The sequence below is a fragment of the Ostrea edulis genome, chromosome 7 (genome assembly GCF_947568905.1).
Source record: "Ostrea edulis chromosome 7, xbOstEdul1.1, whole genome shotgun sequence".
Lineage (NCBI taxonomy): Eukaryota > Metazoa > Mollusca > Bivalvia > Ostreida > Ostreidae > Ostrea > Ostrea edulis.
Window position 1 is genome coordinate 43,281,093 of NC_079170.1, and position 16,559 is coordinate 43,297,651.

At 37.6% G+C, this 16,559-nt stretch overlaps 1 protein-coding gene across 2 annotated transcripts; it reads left to right on the forward strand.

Annotated features, from left to right (window-relative positions):
- Positions 1 to 6,781: 6,781 nt before the first annotated feature.
- Positions 6,782 to 14,453, forward strand: LOC125655676 (L-rhamnose-binding lectin CSL1-like). Of its 2 annotated transcripts, none has more exons than XM_048886115.2 (5): positions 6,782 to 7,482; positions 8,449 to 8,530; positions 10,386 to 10,559; positions 12,603 to 12,902; positions 13,149 to 14,453. In XM_048886115.2, the coding sequence occupies exons 2-5, from the start codon at positions 8,452 to 8,454 to the stop codon at positions 13,235 to 13,237; spliced, it is 642 nt and encodes a 213-aa protein (XP_048742072.1). In that variant the 5' UTR covers positions 6,782 to 7,482; positions 8,449 to 8,451; the 3' UTR covers positions 13,238 to 14,453. The 2 variants fall into 2 exon arrangements, with proteins under 2 accessions (XP_048742072.1, XP_048742073.1); XM_048886116.2 differs by lacking the exon at positions 6,782 to 7,482 and adding an exon at positions 7,559 to 8,245.
- The last annotated feature ends 2,106 nt before the right edge of the window (positions 14,454 to 16,559 follow it).

The following is a 16,559-nucleotide window of genomic DNA, read 5'->3' on the forward strand; positions in this document are numbered from 1 at the left end:
TTTCATTACAAATTACTGATATAAATTCATTTCACCATTGATGTACAATCTCGCATGTGATCTAAGTTGTCCATGAGTGTTGCGATTGACATTTATTAATTCAAAACATTAATTAATTAAAAATTTCCTTTAGAATAGGTTTCAAATTAAATATTTTTCTATGAGGACTCTCAGTCCTTTGATGATTTTCCTTAGTGACTGCTAGCTTCTACGTGCTTATTGGCTGCTGGTTATTGGCTGCTAGCTTCAGCCTGGTGTTAAACTGAGTAGAGGCCACCAGATATTAAATAGCGGTTGCAAGTTAAATTGGCGACCACCATATAAATCAATATCAATTATCTATCCTTTCATTAGCCGCCTTTCGTACAAAATGCATAGTGTAGTTAGAGCTACGGCAAATTCTCTAACAGAATTGGTTGCATACCAAACCTATTAAAGCATTATCTTTTCTATGAGACACAAAAAATGGCATAGTTCAGGCGAGGTAAGCAACACTATCAGGTATAAGGGATCTTTTGTCTGTCTGGGATAGAGTAATGAATAGGATCTCTATCAGTATTCCAACCAATTGAAACCTTCACCCTTAGTAGAGTAGAAAAATGGAACTCAAGATCTCTCCCGAACCCCAGGGGCCACCGGGTGGTACCACTACAACTCCAAACTGAAAGCGGCAAATGATAGCTCCATGTTTATTCTACCTTCTGTTGATGTCCTTTCCGTCTTGTCTTCAAAGATTTATGCTCTTAAAGCAGGCACCAAATCCCTTCATTCTCTACGAGATACAAAAAATATTAATGTTCAGGTGAGCTAAACAATACTTCTAGACATCACAGAGCTCTTCTTTATATGACATCAAGTACTCCTTATCATGCTTTACTTACATCAATGGATACAGTGTCCTTGTCACCCCTGATAGAATTGAAGTCGGGACTCGAAATCTGTTCCGACCTTCGGGAGCCACCGGGTGGTACCACTACAGCCCCAAACTAAAAGTGGTAAATGATAGTCCTGGGGGTCCTCTACCTTGTCTTGATGTTCTTTCCGCCTTGTCTTCAAATATTGATGCTGGAAAACCAGTCATAAAACCCCTTCTTTTATTACGAGAAACGAAAAATGTCAAAGTTCAGGTGAGCTAAACAATACTTCCAGGTATTCAAGAGCTCTTCTTTACATAGTATCGAGTAGCCCTTAGTACTCTCTACCTCAATCAATTGATACATTGTCCTTGTCACCCCTCCTTGAGTAGAAATAGGGACTCGAAATATGTCCCGACCCCCGGGAGCCACCTGGTGGTACCACTACAGCTCCAAACTGAAAGTGGTAAATGATAGTCCTAGGGGTCCTCTACCTTGCCTTTTTGTTCCTTCCGCCTTGTCTTCAAAGATTAATGCTGGAAGAGGATTCATAAAACCACCTCTTTCATTACGAGAAACGAAAAATGTCAAAGTTCAGGTGAGCTAAACAATACTTCCGGGTATCCCAGAGCTCTTCTTTACATGGCATCGAATAGCCCATAGTACTCCCTACCTTAATCAATGGATACATTGTCCTTGTCACCCCTTTTAGAGTAGAAATAGGGACTCGAAATCTGTTCCGACCCCCAGTAGGCACATGATCGTACCACTACAGCCCGAAACTGAAAGTGGTAAATGATAGTTCTAGGGGTCCTCTACCTTGCCTTGATGTTCCTTCCGCCTTGTCTTCAAAAATTAATGCTGGAAGAGGAGTCATAAAACCCCCTCTTTCATTACGAGAAACGAAAAATGTCAAAGTTCAGGTGAGCTAAACAATACTTCCAGGTATCCAAGAGCTCTTCTTTACATGGCATCGAGTAGCCTTTAGTACTCTTTACCTCAATCAATGGATACATTGTCCTTGTCACTCTTCCTTGAGTAGAAATAGGGACTCGAAATCTGTCCCTGTCACCCCTTTTAGAGTAGAAATAGGGACTCGAAATCTGTCCCGACCCCCGGGAGCCACCTGGTGGTACCACTACAGCCCCAAACTGAAAGTGGTAAATGATAGTTCTAGGGGTCCTCTACCTTGCATTGATGTTCCGTCCGCCTTGTCTTCAAAGATTAATGCTGGAAGAGGAGTGGCAAAACCCCCTCTTTCATTACGAGAAACGAAAAATGTCAAATTTCAGGTGAGCTAAACAATACTTCCGGGTATCCCACAGCTCTTCTTTACATGGTATCGAGTAGCCCTTAGTACTCCCTACCTTAATCAATGGATACATTGTCCTTGTCACCCCTTTTAGAGTAGAAATGGGGACCCGAAATCTGTCCCGACCCCCGGGAGCTACCTGGTGGTACCACTACAGCCCCAAACTGAAAGTGGTAAATGATAGTCCTAGGGTTCCTCTACCTTGCCTTGATGTTCCTTCCGCCTTGTCTTCAAAAATTAATGCTGGAAGAGGAGTCATAAAACCCCCTCTTTCATTATGAGAAACGAAAAATTAATGTCAAAGTTCAGGTGAGCTAAACAATACTTCCGGGTATCCCAGAGCTCTTTTTTACATGGCATCGAGTAGCCCTTAGTACTCTTTACCTCAATCAATGGATACATTGTCCTTGTCACCCCTCCTTGAGTAGAAATAGGGTCTCGAAATATGTCCCGACTCCCGGGAGACACATGGTCGTACCACTACAGCCCCAAACTGAAAGTGGTAAATGATAGTTCTAGGGATCCTCTACCTTGCCTTGATGTTCCTTCCGCCTTGTCTTCAAAGATTAATGCTGAAAGAGGAGTCATAAAACCCGCTCTTTCATTACGAGAAACGAAAAATGTCAAAGTTCAGGTGAGCTAAACAATACTTCCGGGTATCCCACAGCTCTTCTTTACATGGTATCGAGTAGCCCTTAGTACTCCCTACCTTAATCAATGAATACATTGTCCTTGTCACCCCTTTTAGAGTAGAAATGGGGACTCCAAATCTGTCCCGACCCCCGGGAGCCACCTGGTGGTACCACTACAGCCCGAAACTGAAAGTGGTAAATGATAGTTCTAGGGGTCCTCTACCTTGCCTTGATGTTCCTTCCGCCTTGTCTTCAAAAATTAATGCTGGAAGAGGAGTCATAAAACCCCCTCTTTCATTATGAGAAACGAAAAATTAATGTCAAAGTTCAGGTGAGCTAAACAATACTTCCGGGTATCCCAGAGCTCTTTTTTACATGGCATCGAGTAGCCCTTAGTACTCTTTACCTCAATCAATGGATACATTGTCCTTGTCTCCCCTCCTTGAGTAGAAATAGGGTCTCGAAATATGTCCCGACTCCCGGGAGACACATGGTCGTACCACTACAGCCCCAAACTGAAAGTGGTAAATGATAGTTCTAGGGATCCTCTACCTTGCCTTGATGTTCCTTCCGCCTTGTCTTCAAAGATTAATGCTGAAAGAGGAGTCATAAAACCCGCTCTTTCATTACGAGAAACGAAAAATGTCAAAGTTCAGGTGAGCTAAACAATACTTCCGGGTATCCCACAGCTCTTCTTTACATGGTATCGAGTAGCCCTTAGTACTCCCTACCTTAATCAATGAATACATTGTCCTTGTCACCCCTTTTAGAGTAGAAATGGGGACTCCAAATCTGTCCCGACCCCCGGGAGCCACCTGGTGGTACCACTACAGCCCGAAACTGAAAGTGGTAAATGATAGTTCTAGGGGTCCTCTACCTTGCCTTGATGTTCCTTCCGCCTTGTCTTCAAAAATTAATGCTGGAAGAGGAGTCATAAAACCCCCTCTTTCATTATGAGAAACGAAAAATTAATGTCAAAGTTCAGGTGAGCTAAACAATACTTCCGGGTATCCCAGAGCTCTTTTTTACATGGCATCGAGTAGCCCTTAGTACTCTTTACCTCAATCAATGGATACATTGTCCTTGTCTCCCCTCCTTGAGTAGAAATAGGGTCTCGAAATATGTCCCGACTCCCGGGAGACACATGGTCGTACCACTACAGCCCCAAACTGAAAGTGGTAAATGATAGTTCTAGGGATCCTCTACCTTGCCTTGATGTTCCTTCCGCCTTGTCTTCAAAGATTAATGCTGAAAGAGGAGTCATAAAACCCGCTCTTTCATTACGAGAAACGAAAAATGTCAAAGTTCAGGTGAGCTAAACAATACTTCCGGGTATCCCACAGCTCTTCTTTACATGGTATCGAGTAGCCCTTAGTACTCCCTACCTTAATCAATGAATACATTGTCCTTGTCACCCCTTTTAGAGTAGAAATGGGGACTCCAAATCTGTCCCGACCCCCGGGAGCCACCTGGTGGTACCAGTACAGCCCCAAACTGAAAGTGGTAAATGATAGTCCTAGGGGTCCTCTACCTTGCCTTGATGTTCCTTCTGCCTTGTCTTCATAGATTACAGCTCTAAAAGCAGTCATAAAACTCGTGTTACACTTTTTTTTTTACTAGGTTATGTGCAATGTCAAAATCAGGTGAGCTAATGCACAATATTTGATAACAGTCACAAGATGGAGGTAGTATTCACCAGATATTACAGAGAAAGTGTTTGTTTCATTATTTAATCCTGCTTCCTTACACTACTTCCTCAAAAGATTTACTTTGTTGATTTCTTTTGTTACAAAGCAATGGTTATCACTCTTCAGGTGAGCTAATTTACAGAAAAGGTTTTTGAATGCAATATGATTTCAAATGGATTGGCACATGAAAATAGGATCAGTCTTGAGATAGTAAAGCACCCTGCATCATATAGTTTTCCCTATCATATCAATATATTCATAGGTACTTAATGACTGATTGTAACATCCTGGTGAGCTAAATTATCAATGTGCACTTACTTTCGTGCATGTAAGCTGAGAAATTGTTAAAAAAGATCAGAAAATGAAATGTGTGGTCAATCTTATTTCCTTTCATTACAAATTACTGATATAAATTAATTTCACCATTGATGTACAATCTCTCATGTGAGCTAAGTTGCCCATGAGTGTTGCGATTGACATTTATTAATTCAAAACATTAATTAAATTAAAAATGTCCTTTAGAATAGGTTTCAAATTTAATATTTTTCTATGAGTACTCTCAGTCCTTTGATGATTTTCCTTAGTGGCTGCTAGCTTCTACGTGCTTATTGGCTGCTGGTTATTGGCTGCTAGCTTCAGCCTGGTGGGATACTAAGTACCTATTATGAGAAAGACCCCCGATCTATGATGCATACTAGAATTTGTATATATTTATGTTTGACATTTTCTGTCGGTAGTGAGGACGTATAGAGAAATTTGGTGGACGAAGACAGCATTGACTTGAATCAGTGAAATGACTGAAGGTAAAGGATGCTGTTCTGTAGGCTAAATCATCAGAGAGTAGAACCAGAGTCGGGGCTATATAGACACTTTGATGAATTGACGGATATGTACCCACCAATGAGTTTTTGATTGAATATTCCATAATGGCACTCTAATAACTACCAGAGGAGAAGATGTTTATGGCTAACAAATTCTATAGACACCGTCAACAGCCTAGACATTCCCGCATTACATCACGTCTGCAAGAGAACTTTATTATATCAACATGTACATTGATCGGTGAATCAATCCAAGAACAGTATGGATCTGACTGTAGAAACCTACATTCGTTCTCGACGTTCCATCGTCTACTCTGCTTTGCTACGTCATCGTATACCTCGACAAGAAACACCTTTTGTTTAGAAATAGGGATTGCTCTGCTGTTTGTTACACGAACGAATCAAGGTTTTATATAGTCATACCCGGGTATACAACTGACCTTGAGAACACTACACTGCTTTGTGATATTCGTGCAGTACAGCTTGAAGGTTTATGCATTATGAGTTGAGGAGACTTTTAAAACTACTCACGGATAATCATCTCTGGTTGTCATCTAAGGGAATCTTACGGGAGTTTAATATCACAACTAAATTATACGTCATCATGTCATTCTTTTTATTCGTAATAACCACCAGACGTTTTCATTTTTAAGCAAAATAACGCACTACTATACATTAGACGTCACTAATCTGAAATAACCCGATGTTGTCACCTACCTCTCATCGATTGATGTGTAACATGCATTACAACAATTTGTAGAAACAGAGATCCAGGGGTTCGTGTTTGCACAACTCTCTACTCTGTATTCCTTAATGAAGTTATGAGATTGATCGCTTTCAAAGTTTTAATTTGTTCAAACCTTTGCAATAGCAAATCAAACTAACTGTTTTTCAAAATGTCTTTTTGAAAGGTCTCTTAAATGAGGTGAAGTTTCTAGTGAGAGTTTTTGATCATGCTTTGTCTAGTATTTGTCTGCTTGTTGGATAATGCAGTAAGTCCATAACCCGCTCATCAGAATGCGACTACAGTAGGATTTCATGATTTCCATTGGAATTTAAAGGAAATATATATTCAAATGCAGACGTTTAAATTCTAGTTTATTTGGGTCACAAAGGTAGAGTTTGTCAAATGGATATGCCAAGATCCTTGGGTAGCGGTGAATCGATGTAAATGTGCACTGGAGGCAGACAAGATGAATAACTTTTCCCACTTTCTATGTCCTCCTCTCCAGCTTCCCTCTTTCTCTCTTATTCTGCACCCGACCCTTTCTCCTTTACTTTTCCCCACTGCCCTTATCATATCTTACCCTTCCAGGGCCAATTTCCCCTATTTTTTTTATCGTGTTTGCCCCACGTATATATATCAAGAAAATTTCCATGCTCAGATCCAATGCTCATGTGAACAATTTGGCCAATGATGCAAGAAATAGAAAGTTACAACGTTTTCTGTTCTGGGAGAGGTTTTTTTTTTTTTTTTTTTTTTTTAAATTTGAAAGTTTTTTATTCTTAAAATTTATCTATCGTTCACCAACCGACATCATAATGAATACAATATATTCATTCAATAATTCATCCAGGTAGGTCAGAACGTAAACCACTCGCTTTGCATTTGGGATGACTGAGTTCGATCCCAGATCGCGACAGATCAAGAACTCTTGAAAGTGAGGGTATCGGGTCTTTGAAAGACATCTCAGAATCCGAGGTCACGTGTCTTGGTAAGTGCTTGCATGGCAAATATCCCCTACAACTTTAAGATTCCAAGTGGCTACCAAAATTTATGGTGCATTTTCTACAGCTTGTATATTTAAACGGTTGTCAAAGTGACGTTAAACTAAAATAGAAATCCAGTCCTTTTACAGAAAATTCGCATAATCACAAACATTATGGATTGTGTGTAAGGAATCAAGGATCTGATGGAAAATTCAGCGGGAAGAAACTTTCACTTTTTCTTTCAAATCCAGGAATAGTTGATGTAAAGCGATTTAAGCATTAGAATTCACACCGTAACGTAATAGGAGTATCTAACAAATGAACTAAAAATAACGTATTGCAGATTTTTATGAGAACATTTTCTGAAAACAGGTCTATAAATAGACCAGTTTAAAACGCAATAAGTAAAATCATACTGTTCTGTATTATTTGGAGCTTTAACCAGACAATTAATTCTACATTGAGGTAAGTTCTTGTGAGGCTTACTCTATCACAATAATGCAGACTATCGTTTCATAAAACATTTCTGGGTACCTCCAGCAATGCTGGGTACATACAGTTTTATTTAGGGCTGTCGAGAATGCTGTGCTCTTGTTGAATATTCATCGGCCATGCAGTAGAATTTGTAACACTCAATAACAACAAGTATCTATCAAAAATAATTTTGGTAATTTAATTTTGGGCGAATATTTTTGGATATCCTGTCATGATTTCATGTGTCTGAATATATTGTTTACGCTCTGATTAACTAAAGAGATTATGATTCATAAGCATCACACACAACAGTTTTAAGGCTTACATTTTCAAACATTATATTAGATATATCCTCGACACCAGGTGTGTCCAGGGACCCGTGTTTGCTCTACTCTTAATTTTGCATCTGTTATGGGATTTATGAGATTGATCACTGTTCGTTATTTTCACATTTTCATTTACAAAGATATTTTTATATAATGGCTTCTTTTAATTTTTTTTTCGGAAAGAGTAACATACTAATAGCTTATAAGCAAACCAAATATTAATATTATGGCCTAATACGAATGGATTGTATCAGAATATCATGTTGTGGGTCAGGGCATGCAGATCTTTATAACGGTAGATCTCTTCACTATGTCAAAGAACACTTTGATTTTATCATTTATCTTGTGCTTTATGGGACTGATAATACACATTGGTATTTAAAATAAAACATGGCAGCCATTCACATTGATGAGAAAAACGGAAGCTCGTAAGTGAACGCTTGCTATCATTATATACAATATCAGATGAAATTCAAATCAATTATATTTTCTTTAATAGGTGAAATGATTTATGTTTAACTAAATATATTAAACGTAAATGTTTTGTCACCCGTGTTGACTATGAAGTTCTTCTGAACGTGCATTTCTTTGCGATGGTGATCTTAGATTCATATCTTGCATTTTATTACAGACAATGGTAGTGCACCCATTATACATTCAAGTGTTACTGCTATCAATGGTGGTGTTTACTGTAGGAAACCTGATTACACAACGTGAGTTATGAAATAAGGCAATCGCTAGTCTCTACTGCAAAACTACACTTATTTTATTGATCAACGAATCAACCAAAACAGGTTGTGGTAGCCTAGTTGATTCTCTAATCTAATTAAAATCAGACTTCTTAGATACTCTGCGTAAGAAGATCTGACATAACCCGACTAGAGGTCATGTTCATGTGAACTTTATGTTAGCCAATCAGCGCGTCGCGTCTGAAATCGTTGGTGTTCACAATTCAGGAAAATGGCTGCAAATGTTTGGTTTGAAAGAAAACACATCGCAGCTAGATGTGACGTCACAATAAACCATTTACGTCGACTGGCGTTATATTCCTCGTGTTAATTAAGGAAACCGTCTTGAAAACTATTCAAATCGTACCTATCCCTATTCATACATAAATCGCAATTCACAATTTAATTTGGGTGTATTTTATATAGTACGTTTTGTTGTTTGTATGAACGGAATAGATTAGGCATTATAGCGAAAGTTTAAAATGCTGTATGTGTTTGTTTATTTACTGTTTTCCGCCACACTCAACAATTTTTCAGTTATCTGGTGACACCCAGTTTTATTGGTGGAAGAGAGAATCCAGGTACAATGTACCTGGGAAGAGACCACCGACCTTCCGAAAGCAAACTGGGAAACTCCGTATGTGAGAATATACAATTTCATAATGTGGAATAAACTTCATGGGAGAGAGATTACGGCAAATTGATTACGAACCGCCTAAATAGTCATCATTGTCTGAATGGCGCAATCTGACTGGCTGATAGTTCTCATGAATATTCCAAGCCAAAGGTCATGCGGACGTGACCTTCTATGGGGTTATGTCAGATCCTATTGTAGCGATTGTGAGCGTATCTTGGGATCTGATTTTGATTAGATTGGTCGATTCTCTATCAGGCGATCAGGCTTCGATTCTCGGCCTAAGACATTAACGTATTTGGCTAGGGATAACCCCGTTTACCTGATCAAGATGAAGGATGCACGGCAGGTGTGACCGGTCAATAGGGATACTTACTCCTCCTAGGCATCTCATCCAACCTCTGATATGTCCAGGGATCCGTGTTTGCCATACTCTTGGTTTGGTATTCTTTACAGGATTTAAGAAATTGATCACTGTTCGTTATCTCCACTTTTTCACAGATAGCGAAAGCTCTTTCGCCAAACACGCGGCGATAAAAGTATAAGTCACGCTTCTTTCGGAAATGACCTTAAGAAATATAAAGAACCGTCACTTCTGAGGTTCTAAGCACCATGCTTATGTCCAAAATCCGTGATACTTTACCAAATGTTCGGGACGTCTCTATAGGTGTGAAAAATTCTCGAATGACACATAACACAAAAATGAAACAATGAACCTAAACAAGTCAGGAATAAAAAATGTAGATTGACTTTTCTGGTTCTATACCTTACTAGTGGTGTCTGTATAGTTGAAAATGAGGACTTGAAGTCACTTATTTTAAAAAGTCTCAAATTCAGAGAATCTCCCAGGTATTTCCATAGGCGACAAAATTTCATCTCTATGAATTCTGTCGAAGATTACATATGTATGTTAGACGATGGGCTAAATATGAAAAAGAAGAACTTGATACATTGTCAGAATATTAGGCCTTTTTTACACACTGATTTTGACTACGGATTACTCTGTTCACATGATCCAAATATAAGACTCATGGCGGGTGTGACCGGCCGAAAGGTGGTGCCTACTCTTCTTAGGCACTGGATCCCACCTCTGGTGTGTCCTCAGATCTGTGTTTGCCCAACTCTTGATTTTGTATACTTTGAAAGATTTATAAGATTGTTCCCTGTTCGCTATCTTATATATATATATATATGTTTGTTTTAAAGCGAAATGTCCACCTGGAAAACACGTGTTCACCAACTGCACCAACCCCTGCCGTTATAATGAATCAATCACTATTTGTGCGACCAAGCCAGATAGTCTGTGTGTTCCAGACTACTGCGGCGCATGCGTCACTCGATTCTATGACAATACTGGGAAGGAAGTTCACTGCGAATTAGGTATTTTTTCTAATCGGCTGTGGGTTAGTTGATTTTTACTTGGAATTATGTATTTGTATATGAAAATGATGATCATTCATATCTATTTATGATCTATCTATCTATCTATCTATCTTTCTTTCTTTCTTTTTTTCTATGTATTTCTTGCGTCCTGCCCCAACCAAGAGGCGAATCGTCTGTATCAAACTGTAGCCAGGAAACTCAGCAGATATGGAGATGAATAGAAAGTTACGAAGGAATTTAGCTCTATGGCCTCGAAAACACTTTATTCGTTTCTGATAATAATACTTTATTGAGAGAAGGTGACCCGATTTGTGCATCAAAGTATTCTTCCACTGGTTCTTCTATATTTCATATGATCCAACGTTTTACAAAGAACAATTGAAAGATATAGATGGACAAAGTATTCTATACAATATTAGTACAGAAGGGGATGAAGAACGTTAATGAAAATACATAACAATAACCTATGGACTACGAAAAAGACCTAGATTAAGTCAAAGGGAAGACATCCAGGATGAGGAAGGTTTCTTATAATGAACTATCTATATTATGTTTAAGAATTGCCAGCGATGGAGACTCTATCAAATTTAAAAGTAAATGATTTCAAAAGTGTACATTTTTGAAGTGAAAAGAATCTTTAAAAGTATTTGTGAACAGTTTTAGTAACGAATATCCTAGTCATTCAATTTTGATTTAGTATGTAAATATTAGAACTCTATACTAAAGCAAGAAACATTTTGGAAACATAAAAGGATGCCCAAGTGTGACAATATTAAAAAGAATAATTATCAAATGTAGAATGTTTGTAATGAGAGTGAAAATATGAGTTATCTACTAGTCAGAGGCAACCACAATATTACGTCTGATCTCACAAAATACTGAGCAGATAACCATTTGATCTATGACCTTTGACCTTGTAACTCCAAAAACCAATGAGGGTCATCTGCTTTTGATAGGTAACCAGTGCACTAAGTCTATCAAGGAAATGTTTTTTTTAAAGATAGATAGGTCTGATAGAGTAGTTTGACCCTTGGCCATTGACCATGTGAGATCGAAATCAATATGGGTCATCTACGCCTTAGGTAGAACAAGTGTACCAGGTGTGATGCCTGTTAAGCAAAGGGTTTTTGATATATTGAACGAACAACTCTTGGTCTACTGATCGTAATACTGACCGACCTATATACTCAATATCGACCGACTTTTTTCAAGGGGCATGTGGAAAAAACCTGAGAATATTCAGGGCTCATACAATAAAAAGTTGTGTACAGCAATTATTGTTTTGCCATTTATAAATGCGTTTCATACAACTATTGAGCAACTATTTTCCCGAAGCAATGAGACAGTGGCTGATAATTGGCAAAATGTATGCATTATAGAAAGGCTTTCTCATATGTCCAGGGGTCCGTGTCTGCCCAACTCTTTATTTTGTATTCCTTGTGAGAGTTATGAGATTGATCACTGTTCGTTAATTTCACCTTTCATGATAGAAATTTCTAAATTCTATGTAATGTAAATGATTATAATTCAAAGATTTTACGGACTGGATGTGAATTTTTTGCAAGATTTGTACGACTCTATAAGCCTAAGCATATGCACAATATATTAACTTTGGAGGTGTTGATAAGAGCTATTGAACATCAGTAAAACCTTGATGTCTTCCAAATATTACTAACAATATTACTTATTACAATATACATGTGCATAGTGTTGATCAGAGAGCCCAGTTGACGATCAGTTGAAATCAATTTGCACAAATTGGGGTACAGCAATTGTGTCTTTTTATTGCAATGAAACAACCATACATTGAAAATGGAATTTTAAAAGAGTAATTCATTATGAATAATTCCACAATAATATAAAAAGCGTTAAAAGATAACCCAATGCAGGAGCATTCTGTATTTACATGTACTTTATATATTATCATCATGAAATAATATCCATATTTTTGATAGAAATGGCGAAAGATGTCATCGTCTATGTTACAATTCTGTTGATTCGAGTTTATTGTTTTTGTCACCTACGATTTATTTGTTGCAGAATCTGGTATCATATGTGAGCAGAAAACACATACTATCAGTTGCTCCAGTGGGCGAGTGATTTATGTGAAAGAAGCGAATTTCGGAAGGACATCCAACGAGACATGTCGACATCCCTACGATATCGAACGCCTTCATAACAGCACAACCTGTAGAGCCCCATCATCTCTTCAGGTCATGCAAAAGCTGTGTAATGGCCGCGCAAGTTGTGAGGTGACGGTGGAAAACGAAATGTTTGGGGCGGATCCATGCTATGGAATTTACAAATACTTGGAATTTGATTTCAAATGTGTCCTCAAAAGTAAGTAATTAACACCAATCGTAATTACTTGCCAATTTTCGAGAGGGTTATTTGTCGTTCGCGAAAATGGGTGAATAGTTATGATTGATTACACATTCATGTATATTTGTAGTTTTAACTTTATTTGGAACTTTAATTTTCTGCTTGATATGGATTCATCCAGTTCTGAGATATTCTTATCGTGTATTAGTGTAATAAAAGGCAATATTCGGACACAATAGAATTGATTCTTTTTTCTTCTTTCAGATGAAATCAATTCCAGTAAACGGAACATACCCGCAATACCTATTGGTTTTCTGCTGTTGGCTTACAGTTTGTTGTACAGAAACTTTTAGTGATCAAAAGTGGATAGAATAATGTATGTGAAAGAATGAATAAGAAATTTTCTATTCATTTTTTATGCAAATATTTGTCATACTCAAGTATATCATTGTAAAACAAAACATCGGTCGAACCTTGGACTTCTTAGATTTCGTATACACTGTCACGTGTACTAAATGTTTTTAAAATTGATCGGAAATTACAATCCTTATACAACCTTAATTCATTGGTTAAAAGAGTTCGAAATGTTTGTCTAAAAGGAGTGTACAGAATTCCACATCTACAAAGTAATATTTATAATGATATAGTGACATTGTCAGCCAAAATCTATAAAACATATACAGAGATAGAAATGTTGATGCCGCCGCTTCTGGTTAATCATACTCTACTGACTCAGTCAAAAAGACCAGTAACAGGTGCTCTACTGACTCAGTCAAAAAGATCAGTAACAGGTGCTCTACTGACTCAGTCAAAAGGATCAGTAACAGGTACTCTACTGACTCAGTCAAAAAGACCAGTAACAGGTACTCTACTGACTCAGCCAAAAAGATCAGTAACAGGTACTCTACTGACTCAGTCAAAAGGACCAGTAACAGGAACTCTACTGACTCAGTCAAAAGGACCACTAACAGGTACTCTACTGACTCAGTCAAAAAGATCAGTAACAGGTGCTCTACTGACTCAGTCAAAAGGATCAGTAACAGGTACTCTACTAACTCAGTCAAAAAGATCAGTAACAGGTACTCTACTGACTCAGTCAAAAGGACCAGTAACAGGTACTCTACTAACTCAGTCAAAAAGATCAGTAACAGGTACTCTACTGACTCAGCCAAAAGAACCAGTAACAGGTACTCTACTGACTCAGTCAAAAGGACCAGTAACAGGTACTCTACTGACTCAGTCAAAAGAACCAGTAACAGGTACTCTACTGACTCAGTCAAAAAGATCAATAGCATTGATAATGATACAGTAATTTATCTAATGTACACGTATTTCTGATTTTCGTTGCAATTTGATTGATTTTAATATAAGATATTATTACATGTACAAACAAATATACTGGATGTAACTGACTGTAATGTCGTAACATCTAGATACATAATTCATGTGAATACCTACCACTTCATTACAATCATAACTGTTTATTGTTAGATAAATGTATTTACTCATCCTACTAACGATCAACATCAATGTATATATACTTACTTTTAAATAAATACGAGTGAAGTGTTTGTGTGTTTGATTCAGATAGGCTTTGATGCTTGTGTTAATTACAAAGATTAATGGTTTTCTCGAGTATCTACTTCCGTGTTTGATCATGAGCGCGTACTCTTGTCACGAGTACATCAACCTGTGTATCGGCACAGACTTGTACATGTAAAACGTTCATTCATAATGTAATGTAGATAGGTGCTTGTTAAAGGCAAGATAATTCAATGAGATTACCAAACAAGTCACCAAATACTTCTATATCATTTACCTGTATATGTATTATTATTCGGGTTTATAAAAACAACATTCTGGAAAATAATGGTGTTCTTCTGCGTATGATAATTTTTTCAATCGAGGCAGGCTACTGACAAACGATTTAATGTTACTGTGATTTTAACAGTCTCGTTTATGATCAATATTTCGCAAATTTTATGGTCATTATAACGGTCTAATTTACCAGTTTAACCTTTCATTTGGGCAAAATACTGTCTGACATGTTTCATACCAATTGAGACTGTTCTTTCCATACTGATTTTGACTACGGATTAATACGTTTACCCGATTAAGGTATAGGGCTCACGGCGGGTGTGACCGATCGACAGGGGATGCTTATTCTTCCTAGGTACCTGATCCCACCTCCGGTATGCCCAGAGGTCTGTGTTTACCAAACTCTTAATTTTGTATTGCTTATGGGAGTCAAAAGATTGATCACTGTTCGCTATCGTCATATGTACATGTTATTGACAAGACTGCAATCTTGTTTATCACAAGATTTATGAAATTATTACTTTACGGGGATGTTTGATGACGGACGTGAAGCGTTAAACAATATCATATTTATAGATATCATCCTCGAATATTTTTATCCACTTTCATTTGTGGTATGATCTATCAAAATTGTTTGGTGTTGATATTGTATTCTCTCACGGTACCTGTGAACGTGTAATATTATAGGATTATTGAACTTACATTGGTGAATATTGGCACGAGTTACCAAGCTCGAGCATTTTGACAGCCAACCAGTGTCAATATTCACCTATATAAGTTTAATAACCCTTTTATTATATAGCTAAAGTAATTAGTTGTTAAATTATATCCCTTTTCACTCAAAATACTCCATTATAGACGATAATTCATCAATATTGGCATCTAAGGTGAAAGTGTGCAGTATCAGCATGCATTTCTTAACTGTTCAATATCAAACCGGTCATTGATACATGAAGCAAACCGATTTTGTGAATAGGGACATCATAATTTATGTACAGTATACATTTTGTAAATAAAATGAATATCAAATACCGGCTCTGTCAGATTCGGGGGACCGTCGTCTGCCATTTTGGCTTGTTTATTTCGTTACGGTAAGGTCAATATTGGACGCTCATACTCGGAATGTTTCGGGTGCACACAATTTACGCAATGCAAAGTTAGAGTTCAATAAATTCTCAGGACATTGAAAGCTAACATTCTCTAGATTTTACGCAGATTTTGTAACAGACTATTTATTAGCTATATAATAATATTGCATATGATACCATGTGGGGAAGATAGTTACATTCTATAAAAAGTTCTTTACTACAATGTTTGATATTTGGGAAGCCAACATATTTTTGAGGACCCTTGTAACCATTCGTACGAAGTTGCGTTGTGTGGAGGGATCGCGCCAGCTGGGTTTGAACTGGGATTCTAAAGCAAAAAGTGACTGCTCTTTAATATAATCGTGCCATTTAAGAAATAAATTTCATGTTTTGAAAGATGTTTACGCCGCCATACCCCATGAAGAGTGCAAGCCCTTTAAAGTACGCCGACATGAAGCATTGCGGTTCACATACTCAGGCATGCTCAAAATGCAATTTATTTCTTTAGACTTATATTCCACGTTTATGTTGAATGGAATTCCCAGACGTTAAAATAGGTGTACTATATACATGTACATGTACAACACGATTCATACGCAAATTATTTACAACTGCAGGGCTTTCAATAGGAAACGGCTAATACATGTATTATAATTTGTAAAGATATCAACGGTAAAAACACCAGAAATGTAAATATTATTGTACCTCATGTAAAAAACCAGCTGGCATCTAATTTACATTGTAAGCATATACCAATTCAACAATGAGG